Raw genomic sequence first — 12,500 nt, 5'->3', positions numbered from 1 at the left:
CCTTGTTGATTTACTTAAAAGTGAAGAAACCTGTTTTTACAGCCGTTTTAAAGTGTAACGTATTATAGTTTACAGTGAGGTCTGCCTCTGTCGCTAGACGCTGCTAGAGCAACGACATATGGCTCAACATGCTTGGAGAGGAACGTAATCAGCTAATTCTGATACATCAGCTAACAGGTGCCTGCACCCTACTCCATTCCAATAAGAGTCCTTGGGCAAGACTCCTAACACCACCTTTACCTGCCTGTGGAAAATGATCACATTGTAAGTCGCTCTGGATAAAAGCATCTGCCAAATGCCATAAATGATGGGTAGTAGAGAGAAGACCACCCTAACCACCCAGAGAGGACCAACATTTAGACACATAATTTACCTTTCCTTCACCCTCGTTATCATTACTCCAGAATGCCCCCTGGTGGTCCCTGTGTAGACCATGCTCTGTGTGTATGTGTGCAGGTGGTGGCAGAAACCGAAGGCCGTGTGCGGGTGGAGAGCAGGACGGGCCTGAGCAGCTTCGTGATTGAGGGGGCAGAAAGAGAGGATGAAGGAAACTACAGCATCACTGTCACCAACCCGGCAGGAGAGGATAAGGCCAACCTCTTCATCAAGATAGTGGGTGTGTACATCAGTCAATTAATTGACCGTTCAATCAATCAAACAGTGGGTCACACATTTAAATCAATCAATTAACCAGTCTCAAACATGCTCTGAATGACAGCACCACCATCACCAACCCAGCATGAGAGGATAAGGCAAACCTCTTCATCAGAATAGTGGGTGTGTACATCAAACAGCCAAACAATCACGTCTTTCTACGCTACACATTCTTTCTTCGTTCTGCACTACAGCATCACAGTTAGCACCATTAAGAAAATCAATCAATCAATGAATCGATCACTCTCCACCCACACACACTAAGCAGAGTCGAGACAAATTCTGGAATGATATAGGTGGAGCATACATTGATGGTAGTCATTTCGACTGCATTCATGGATGTCTTCCCCCTGAGACAGTGTGTTCCCTCTCATGAAGACTGCTGCCAGGTGTCACAATCAGCAGCATCACCCTCCAGCTTCTAAGGCCTGATCAATGCAGTGCACTGTTGGTACAGTGTAGTGAGTAACACCTCGATCCCTGGCCTGGGTCAGTGCCCTACACTGTACCAAAAAGAGTCCTTGGGCAAGACTCCCAACACCACCTGTGCAAATTGATCAAATTGTAAATCGCTCTGGATAAGAGCGTCTGCCAAATTTCGTCAATGTAAAATGTCTTGCTTTGTTCCCCTTTGAGTATCGGTCATCGGCCCTATAACATCCTGGTTACATACCCAAGAGCTGCTGCTGAGCACTCATGGCCTCAATAGACACCAGATGATGTCATCTCCTGATCCATCCATCATCTGCATTTCTCATTGCTGAGGGTGTGCAAACTTTGCTGATGTACCCAAATATCACTAAGATATTGTCACATGTGTTTGTAGACAGTGCAGCAAAGATCAAATCCTGATTGGTTGTAACAGACTATTGATTACGTTCAAGTCATGTTCAGCACAGGATCAAGTCTCACTCTGGTTGCATCAACAAGACCCACTCCATGTCCACCAAGCATCATACATCCTAATGCTGTTTCTCTGGCCCACTTGAGCACTGAAGTCACCAAACAAGAGGATCTTATGACTTTTGGAGACTTAACTGACAGCTAATGAACATGATCTTTGACTTGTTTCTTGGGGCAAAAAGAACATGAAGAGACATTTGTTCACCTACTCCATTAAGGTTTTAGTCAGTCTTGGTAGATGTGTGTTCTGTACAGATGGTGTCTAACAGATGCATTGCCCCTCCAAGTGTAGGAGCACTGGTCCTGCAGGGAGAGATTCCTGCACCGTTGATGATTGTCCGTCCTCTCATGCACACCTGATTCAACTCATCAGGTAATCAGGTTTAGATGATGTGCTTGAGCAGGTAAATCACCAGTGTGTTGGAGTCTGGCCTTCAGTTCCCAGTCCCATTCTTTCCTAATCTAGAGATCCTTCATCCAGGAGCCTAGTTCCATCAAGAATGCCCCAAGGGTGGACGACTGCCCAAAAACAGATTTCAGTGACCTAAGGATGCATTCCAGTATTGCAAGACCAGATTCCACTGGAACAACAGTGAATTCTAGTGACCAAACGGTGGAATTTTGTGGCCTAAGGATGGATTCTAGTGACCAGGGCTGGATCCCATTGACCCAAATGTGCATTGCAGTGGCCCAAGGGTGAATTCTTGTAACTCAAGTCCGAATCTGCAGCAACCCAAGAGTAGATTACAAGTAATACAATAGTGAAATCCAGTGACAGATTAGCAGGTTCCAGTTGAACAAAAGATAAATTAGAGTGACCCAAAGTTTGAATTTAGTGACCTAAGGGTTGATTGCAGTGACCCAAGGGTCAATTTCACTTTCCTGAGTGTGGACTGCTTTGAACAAGACAATTCACACATTCACCAACTGTGGCTTCTTACCATGTTTTCTATAAGTGGGCCATGTTATAACCAACGATGCTACTCTCTCAGTGTTTCCAACCACAAACCATGTTTCTCTCTTCATTTTTGTTTGTGTTTTTGTGTGTTTAGATGTTCCTGATCCACCAGAGCATGTGAAGTGTACTGGGGTGGGAGAGGACTGTGCTACCATTGTCTGGGAACCACCCAAATTCGACGGAGGCGCTCCAGTTAAGGGTAATACATACACACATTGAGAATTATTAAATTACTCATTGCTTTATGTAAATCTCTTTACCCGTTACTTCTGAGTTGCGCTCTTAAATCCAAACACTTTTGAAGCAGCTGTACGAGCCCAGCAGTCCTTTCAGTACTCTATTTACAAACAGCCAATCACTGTAGACATCATTTTAAAAGCTTCGTCTTTACTCTGAACATACAGTCAGTTCCACTGATTAAAATGATGAACTGATGCTGTTTGACAATTCAGGAACTCATCAGTTGAAACAAATCGACACCAGATTTTGACCAAAGTTTGTGAAGGTTAATATGGTCTGGCGTGTTCGGGTGAGCTTCAGGACATCACGTTCATATTAGTGTGATAAGATGATTGGACAGATTGTTGTCTGAGCTTCCTGTGCTAGTGCTGCACTGCTCATATTCACATACAGGTAGCACACACACTAACTACATACATACAGACACAGACAGAGATAATCTATATAGAGGAAACATGATTCAAATATAAATAACTAATATTATTTTTATATAAGTGCCACAAGTATTGAGTCAATAACTGTAACGTGATTGCAAGAATACACAGTTATGTGTTCCTTGACAGAGAAAAGAAATCACACAACTGTAACATAGTACTTCATATTACCCCCCTCCCCCCAACACTGCACACACTGATACCTGTAACTCGGCTAACTGGGACTGGCGTCTCCTCCTTCCTTGTTATGCAGGTTATCTGATGGAGAGGAAGAAGAAAGGCTCCTCTCGCTGGACTAAGCTGAACTTTGACGTGTTTGAGGGAACGACGTATGAAGCTAAGAGGATGATCGAGGGGATTCTGTATGAGATGAGAGTGTTTGCTGTTAACGGGATCGGCGTGTCAGTTCCCAGCCTCAACTCCAAACCTTTCATGCCCATCGGTGAGCCTGCAGGGTCTACACAGCTACAAACACATGCATGCTTACACCTACAGATACACACATGCATTCTGGTCCACACAAATAAAGACAGACTTGTGCACACATACAGTACTGAGTAGAAGTCAGAGACCACCTTTCGTTTATTTCATATCCAGTCAAAACAGAGATTAAGTTTAGGTTATTCGTCAGGAAGAAAACATATTATACACAATTACACAGAAACCTTCATTTTTCCCTGGGCTCAAAGAGCTACCAGCTGGACCTCACATGGTTACCACATGGACCTGCATGTTTCCCTGGGCTCAAAGAGCTACCAGCTGGACCTCACATGGTTACCACATGGACCTGCATGTTTCCCTGGGTTCAAAGAGCTACCAGCTGGACCTCACATGGTTACCACATGGACCTGCATGTTTCCCTGGGCTCAAAGAGCTACCAGCTGGACCTCACATGGTTACCACATGGACCTGCATGTTTCCCTGGGTTCAAAGAGCTACCAGCTGGACCTCACATGGTTACCACATGGACCTGCATGTTTCCCTGGGCTCAAAGAGCTACCAGCTGGACCTCACATGGTTACCACATGGACCTGCATGTTTTCATAGGCTCAAAAAGCTACCAGCTGGACCACATGGTTACCATCAAGAATTTTATGCTAGCTCTTAATTATGTAAAATACTAAGAGCAGTTTTTATACAGCATCTCTTTCATAAAATAAAACGACTCTGTGGCAACTAGAAGTGACTCCACCAACGGGGAGGAAGCTGTGGTGAACTGCAGCAAGACGAAACAGTAAACCAGCACACAGAGCACATATATGCTATGGCGCATAACACTGAACTGGAGACTATTGAGGGGAAACTGGTGCAATGTTGCTGTGTTGTTAGTTTGCTGCTCATAGGTCTCCCAAAAGCACTGCCCACCATAGTCTGCTGAAGTTAGTGCTTTAGAAACATTAAAAATGAAAGGCCATGATTACGGATTCTATCAGAGCAACACACCGTGCACTGCAGCCGGACGTCAGCCTGCGACACCGGGGGCTGAACAGTCAAACTAGGAAAAAGAGTTAACGCACTAAACTTTTGAAGAAATAGTATTTTATCACGTTGCTGTACTTTAAGCACAGTAATTCATGTGCAAACATTTGCAAACACAAACCTTATAACACCGTGAGCACATCTGCCTCTTTCCTGTTTGTCTAAAGCCAACAAATGACAAAAATCATCAAAAATAAAAACGGTTTATCTCTCAGCAAAACAAGCACGATTTAATCACCACCGGCTATAACTGCAGCCTCTGGGGGTTCAACTGACTCACTTGTGAAGGAATCAGAACAGCTGTAAACATCATTTATTTACTCTTTCTCTTCCCCCCACCCAGCGCCCACCAGCGAGCCCACCAAGCTGACGGTGGAGGACGTGACCGATACGACCTGCTCTCTGAAGTGGCTGGCTCCAGAGAAGATCGGAGCGGGAGGTTTGGATGGATACGTCATCGAGTTCTGCAAAGAGGGAGGTGAGGCTACAGAGAACCTCTAGATCAGCATCAGCAGGCAGGTAATCTAGCAGGTGAGGGAGGGACATGCTGAAAAAGGTCAACCCTAATAATACAAAGCATCGTGAGGCACAGAACAAGGCGCAAGTAGAAAAGTTCAATAAGCACAATAAAAGCACCGGTTATGTAACGTCACGTCCCTGCTGATGTAAGTTACCTGAGAAATAATTAGACGATTTCCTGTCTTTGTATTTGCGTCAGATACGGAGTGGCAGGTGGCGAACACTGATCTGGTGGAGCGTCAGAGCTACACGGTGAGGAACCTGCCCACAGGGGAGAAGATGAATTTCCGTGTCGTGGCGGTGAACATCGCTGGCCGCAGCCCTCCGGCTGTCCTCTCTCAGCCCGTCACCGTCAGAGAAATCATGGGTAAGATATGAGATTATGGGCCAAAACAAGCAAGTGTTGTTACTAAAGCAGAATTAAGCACTTGGACAAAAGCTAAACGACAGCACAAGTCTGATTTAGTTGACTGGGTTTGGTGGGGCTCCCTTACTGATGGGTTACATTTGGTCTAAGAGAGGAAACTGTACATTTCATTTTCTAAATCTGTCTCTTAGAGCATCCTAAGATCCGTCTTCCTCGCCACCTCAGAACCAAGTACATCAGGAGAGTGGGAGAAACCATCAACCTGGTCATTCCCTTCCAGGTGTGTAGATGTGTGAAAATATCAGCATTAAACCAGTAAAATGTGAGGATGCAAATAGGCGTAAACTCATTCAGACGGTTTGGTGTGAGACGGTTCAGACGTCTTTACAGTGGTGGTGATGGGAACCAGGTGTCGCCATGACGACAACACAGATAAAGACACTTTATTTACCATCCAGAACCTCCAGAGAACCTACACGAGTCTTCTGAGCTTATATGGAATGCTGATGATGGAAAACAGTGGAAAATCTGGAATAATGAGTTTTCTTTGGGGACTATTTTGCCGCACAGCGCCCTGCATGTCTCCCTCCACCATGAATGGAGTTGAAGTTCTCTAAACTCTCATAAAACAGCGTCTCAGTCATCAGGCAGTGAATTCAGAACCAGTTCATGTAGGAACTTTCTGTAGGAGCTTTTAGAGGGACGTCTGGTTCCTATCACCACCACTGTGAACGGTTCTGACTGTATGGATGGAGCATTTCACATCAAGCCAAGTGAGTTCCATTGTTTCTAATATAACATCAATCAGACCAACCAAAATAAATGTGGAGCTGGTATTTTCAGGATAAGTACTAATGTGTGCTGTTTGCTTTGCTATTGAACAGTTACAGTAATAAAATGAGCGGAAGCTCCAAAATATCCATCCAGCCTTTCTGAATGTATTTGTGTGTGCAGGGTAAACCTCGTCCGGTGGCTCATTGGCTGAAGGACGGAGAGCCAGTGGATCCTAAGAAAGTGGGCATCAGGAACTCCAATGTGGATTCAGTCCTGTTCATCCGCTCAGCAGAGAGAGACCATTCCGGGAAATACACACTCGTCCTGAAGATTGAAAACATGGAGGATCAGGCCACCTTAGACATCCGCATCATAGGTACGGGCCTCTCAGAAGAAATGTCAGGAAAAGCCACAGTTCCTGCTTAAACACCAGGAACCAGGAACATAAAACACTGCATAGACGGTGGGAAGCAGGGGTCACCACTAACCCCCAGTTCTACACCTCCGCTGGCCCACCCTGGCACCTCACCCAAAAAAACAGCATCCCAGACATAGAATAACACACAAGACATGGACACACACCTAACCAGAAGAACAAACTGCATGAAACAGTCTTTTTTATTGGCTGCATGCATTAAAATCTCTTCTTAAATACTTACAGAAACACTCAGAGGTTTGAAGGCAGAGTCAAAACCCAAATCCTCCAGGAAGTGCTGAGGGCTGGATTAGTATGCTCTACAAAATAAAAGCCCACTCAGCTGATTAACGGGTGAAAATGTAGTTTAAAACTCTTCCCAGTTCACATTCGACCTTCATTCACAAAAAAAAACTACAACAAATGAATTCTTCCATCAAAGCGCTCTTCAGCTGACCTGCTGGGTCTATACTGCAGTAGCTGACCTTAATCTGCTGCGCGGTCCTGGGAGAGTCAGGTGTTCAAACAGATTCAAAACATACTAATCATCTCAGGAGCTTTCATTCCCCGAGTGGAGAGCCTTCACCACACGGCCCACAGCGGGAAAAATAACCCATAAGTCAAGGAGAATCAGGGTCGTCATTCACTGCCAGTCTCTGAATGTGTGGATCTGTTTATTATTTATTAGTTTATTAGGAGTTTTATTATGAGCAATATGTATTAAATATGTATTTCATTAATAAGTCCGAATGCAGTGTTATCTCTAAAGCATGTTTCACATGCTGTGTAGTGATGATGTCTGACGTGACCCACAGTTTTGACCATTTTTATAGCTCGCATCAGGTCAGGCATGTCAAACCTGGGGACCTTCTGGTCTGAAGTGCTGCAGAGATCAGCGTTTACCCTCTTCTAACACTCAGTTCATGAAGGCTGTGCTGGCTAGCTTGTGGGCTGAATCAGGTGTGTTTAATGTGCTGGAGGCCCGCGAGGACTGGAGCCTGACACACGTGCACCAAGTTATTCTGAACCCAAACCACATCTGCTAGTCTTCGCCTTAATGAAGACCTGGATTTGAGTGGGCTGACTTTGGGCTGTTTAGGTGACTTGAGTTCTAGTGTTTGCTGGAAATCTTACCTGCTGCTGCGGTTTTAATCAGCAGAAACAAACTGTGGACTTCGCTCATGTCTTTGGATGGCTGAGTCCACTTGGGGTTAGTAGCTGAACTTTAGCTGCACTCAAATCCGTGTCTTGTTTTCTACAGTGAGCATTTCTGGTCAGTCAGTGAGGCAGAAGCTGTGCTACCTCAATGACCGACTTCCTTCAGCTATTAAGCTAAAGACCGATGTTAGTGGGGTGGGCGCTTTGGCTCTTTATTTGAGTGCAGGTGATGGAGAATGTTGCTGATCATGTTTTGTGACACGCAGCGTCGTATTAAAGCTCAGCCAGCAGTGTAACCTGCGTGTTAAATCCCTGCAGATAAACCAGGGCCACCCTTGGCTGTGAAGGTGACAGACGTTTGGGGCTTTAATGCAGCGCTGGAGTGGAAACCACCCAAAGATGATGGAAACTGTGAAATCAGTGGCTACACCATCCAGAAAGCAGACATGAAAACCAAGGTGAGGCCCAGTCCAGTGCTGAGCAGAACAGAAAACATGACGACAGAACTATAAAACATGAAGAAAAGACAAACGAAACACCGTTAATTACTGTTCAGCATTCAGTAGAAACAGTTCAGACAGAATCTTACTGGGTTTACATCAAATCAGACACTATTCACTGGGCCGGGACAGAATCTTACTGGGTTTACATCAAATCAGACACTATTCACTGGGCCAGGAAAGAATCTTACTGGGTTTACATCAAATCAGACACTATTCACTGGGCCGGGACAGAATCTTACTGGGTTTACATCAAATCAGACACTATTCACTGGGCCGGGACAGAATCTTACTGGGTTTACATCAAATCAGACACTATTCACTGGGCCGGGACAGAATCTTACTGGGTTTACATCAAATCAGACACTATTCACTGGGCCAGGACAGAATCTTACTGGGCTTACATCAAATCAGACACTATTCACTGGGCCGGGACAGAATCTTACTGGGCTTACATCAAATCAGACACTATTCACTGGGCCGGGACAGAATCTTACTGGGCTTACATCAAATCAGACACTATTCACTGGGCCGGGACAGAATCTTACTGGGCTTACATCAAATCAGACACTATTCACTGGGCCGGGACAGTATTTTGCTGGGTTTAAGTCGGGTTCAGAAAGTATTTTGCTGGGTTTAAGTCGGGTTTGCTGGGTTTAAGTCGGGTTCAGAAAGTATTTTGCTGGGTTTAAGTCGGGTTTGCTGGGTTTAAGTCGGTTTCAGACAGTATTTTGCTGGGTTGAAGTCGGGTTTGCTGGGTTTAAGTCGGGTCAGACAGTATTCTGCTGGGTTTAAGTCGGGTTTGCTGGGTTTAAGTCAGTTTCAGACAGTATTTTGCTGGGTTGAAGTCGGGTTCAGACAGTATTTTGCTGGGTTTAATTTGGGTTTGCTGGGTTTACGTCGGGTTTGCTGGGTTTAAGTCGGGTTCAGACAGTATTTTGCTGGGTTTAAGTCGGGTTCAGACAGTATTTTGCTGGGTTTAAGTCGGGTTTGCTGGGTTTAAGTCGGGTTCAGACAGTATTTTGCTGGGTTTAAGTCGGGTTTGCTGGGTTTAAGTTGGGTTCAGACAGTATTTTGCTGGGTTTAAGTCGGGTTTGCTGGGTTTAAGTTGGGTTCAGACAGTATTTTGCTGGGTTTAAGTCGGGTTCAGACAGTATTTTGCTGGGTTTAAGTCGGGTTTGCTGGGTTTAAGTCGGGTTCAGACAGTATTTTGCTGGGTTTAAGTCGGGTTTGCTGGGTTTAAGTTGGGTTCAGACAGTATTTTGCTGGGTTTAAGTCGGGTTTGCTGGGTTGAAGTCGGGTTCAGACAGTATTTTGCTGGGTTGAAGTCGGGTTTGCTGGGTTGAAGTCGGGTTCAGACAGTATTTTGCTGGGTTGAAGTCGGGTTTGCTGGGTTTAAGTCGGGTTCAGACAGTATTTTGCTGGGTTTAAGTCGGGTTTGCTGGGTTTAAGTCGGGTTCAGACAGTATTCTGCTGGGTTTAAGTCGGGTTTGCTGGGTTTAAGTCGGGTTCAGACAGTATTCTGCTGGGTTTAAGTCGGGTTTGCTGGGTTTAAGTCGGGTTCAGACAGTATTTTGATGGGTTTAAGTCGGGTTTGCTGGGTTTAAGTCGGGTTCAGACAGTATTCTGCTGGGTTTAAGTCGGGTTTGCTGGGTTTAAGTCGGGTTCAGACAGTATTCTGCTGGGTTTAAGTCGGGTTTGCTGGGTTTAAGTCGGGTTCAGACAGTATTTTGATGGGTTTAAGTCGGGTTTGCTGGGTTTAAGTCGGGTTCAGACAGTATTTTGATGGGTTTAAGTCGGGTTTGCTGGGTTTAAGTCGGGTTCAGACAGTATTCTGCTGGGTTTAAGTCGGGTTTGCTGGGTTTAAGTCGGGTTCAGACAGTATTCTGCTGGGTTTAAGTCGGGTTTGCTGGGTTTAAGTCGGGTTCAGAAAGTATTTTGATGGGTTTAAGTTGGGTTTGCTGGGTTTAAGTCGGGTTCAGACAGTATTCTGCTGGGTTTAAGTCGGGTTTGCTGGGTTTAAGTCGGGTTCAGACAGTATTCTGCTGGGTTTAAGTCGGGTTTGCTGGGTTTAAGTCGGGTTCAGACAGTATTTTGCTGGGTTTAAGTCGGGTTTGCTGGGTTTAAGTCGGGTTCAGACAGTATTTTGATGGGTTTAAGTCGGATTTGCTGGGTTTAAGTCGGGTTCAGACAGTATTTTGCTGGGTTTAAGTCGGGTTTGCTGGGTTTAAGTCGGGTTCAGACAGTATTCTGCTGGGTTTAAGTCGGGTTTGCTGGGTTTAAGTCGGGTTCAGACAGTATTCTGCTGGGTTTAAGTCGGGTTTGCTGGGTTTAAGTCGGGTTCAGACAGTATTTTGATGGGTTTAAGTTGGGTTTGCTGGGTTTAAGTCGGGTTCAGACAGTATTTTGATGGGTTTAAGTCGGGTTTGCTGGGTTTAAGTCGGGTTCAGACAGTATTCTGCTGGGTTGAAGTCGGGTTTGCTGGGTTTAAGTCGGGTTCAGACAGTATTCTGCTGGGTTTAAGTCGGGTTTGCTGGGTTTAAGTCGGGTTCAGACAGTATTTTGATGGGTTTAAGTTGGGTTTGCTGGGTTTAAGTCGGGTTCAGACAGTATTCTGCTGGGTTTAAGTCGGGTTTGCTGGGTTTAAGTCGGGTTCAGACAGTATTTTGATGGGTTTAAGTCGGGTTTGCTGGGTTTAAGTCGGGTTCAGACAGTATTTTGCTGTGGTAATTCCAGGCAGGTATTAAGTTTGACCCTCTTCTCCTCTCTGCCTGTAGGAGTGGTTTACAGTGTATGAGCACAACCGCCGCACTAACTGCACCGTGTCCGACCTGGTGATGGGGAATGAGTACATGTTCCGTGTTTTCAGTGAAAATCTCTGTGGGCTGAGTGAGGATCCCTCCCTTAGCAAGAACACGGCCACCATCTCCAAGACCGGTCAGTGTGTGTGACTGTGTTACACTGAGCGTGAGATTGTGATATGGAATCACACCCAGTAAAGTCAGCAGTGTTGAACATCTAAAGAGTTTGTTTAAATTCGACCATTTGTTTTGGCCACTTTTAGACCAAAAGAGCATCAGCGGTGTTTTCCACCTTGTGCAACGTGATTTCATTTAATTTACATCAAGCAATTCATAAAAACGACACAATCACACAACAATAACTTCTAAACCACCTGATAACGAATTTTCTCTGGTGAACCTTCTGTCTGCTATTATAAGGGAACTGCCTTGGGCAGAATTTCAGACTGACAGATTTAGCTCATTAGGAGTAATTTGACATGTGGAGAATTAGTTTTATGACAAGCAGTTTCAGCTTTTATTCCTATTTTTTAGAATAAAACCTTGAAATATTACAAATGACAACAAAACTTTAAATTTAACTTGATATTAAAAGCATTTTACCAAACAGTTTGCTATTATTTGTCAGCACTTCTTCCCTTCACTGCTTCTCTTTCTGAGAATTTTGGTTTTCTTTGGTTTGCTTGTTTCTTTCATTGTGTCCACTTTGTCAGCCAACTGCAGCTTCTCTTGGTGAGGCTCTTTAATATGTATGACCTCATTTAAATGCGGATTTTATCGACTCTTGTCAAATGCACCAGTTAAAATGCTGCAATGCAAAAAACACACAGGTGCACTAATCACATTTTGCAAGGCTTAGCACCATAAAGGCCTTTACACACAGAATGTGATTCAAAGAAATGTTTAACGTATAATAATGGTCATCTCTGCTGTTGGCATGGCGACACCCAAGATGACTGTGCTGACTGTGTACCAGCAACTAGAGCTTTTCACAAACCTTAAAAGATCAGGATCTCCTAGAGCAGCTCAAATGGAGCTCAAACTGAAGCTCCTCTTCACTAAAAAGCCCCTACAATGTCCTGCCCACAGCCTTTTGATTGACAAGAACCCTTACAGACAGAACTGCATTTTCACTTCTGTAGAGCTGGAGCGCCACTATGAGGAAATGCAATTGCAAATCGGGATTGCGGGATTCTGATTCTGGCTTGTGTTCAGTCTTTAATGAGCAAATTGATGACGGATGTTGTGCACAACAATTGCAGGGAAATTCCACCAAATTTACCACATTTCTGAATTCA

The 12,500-nt window shown here is 44.7% G+C and overlaps 1 protein-coding gene across 2 annotated transcripts in view; it reads left to right on the top strand.

Annotated features, from left to right (window-relative positions):
* The window catches only part of mybpc2b (myosin binding protein Cb), a 69,885-nt gene that overhangs the window by 52,882 nt on the left and 4,503 nt on the right, over window positions 1-12,500 (top strand). For both annotated transcript variants that reach the window (XM_037536986.1, XM_037536987.1), the window contains 9 exons: window positions 457-616; window positions 2,610-2,714; window positions 3,443-3,631; window positions 5,012-5,146; window positions 5,387-5,554; window positions 5,746-5,834; window positions 6,509-6,704; window positions 8,220-8,359; window positions 11,179-11,338. In XM_037536986.1, the coding sequence (XP_037392883.1) occupies window positions 457-616; window positions 2,610-2,714; window positions 3,443-3,631; window positions 5,012-5,146; window positions 5,387-5,554; window positions 5,746-5,834; window positions 6,509-6,704; window positions 8,220-8,359; window positions 11,179-11,338 (1,342 nt within the window). The remainder of the gene's footprint in view (window positions 1-456; window positions 617-2,609; window positions 2,715-3,442; window positions 3,632-5,011; window positions 5,147-5,386; window positions 5,555-5,745; window positions 5,835-6,508; window positions 6,705-8,219; window positions 8,360-11,178; window positions 11,339-12,500) is intronic.

This window comes from Pygocentrus nattereri, chromosome 3, assembly GCF_015220715.1.
Source record: "Pygocentrus nattereri isolate fPygNat1 chromosome 3, fPygNat1.pri, whole genome shotgun sequence".
Taxonomy (NCBI): Eukaryota; Metazoa; Chordata; class Actinopteri; order Characiformes; family Serrasalmidae; genus Pygocentrus; species Pygocentrus nattereri.
The sequence above is the reverse complement of the archived record's forward strand: the minus strand, read 5'-3'. Positions and strand labels throughout refer to the sequence as shown.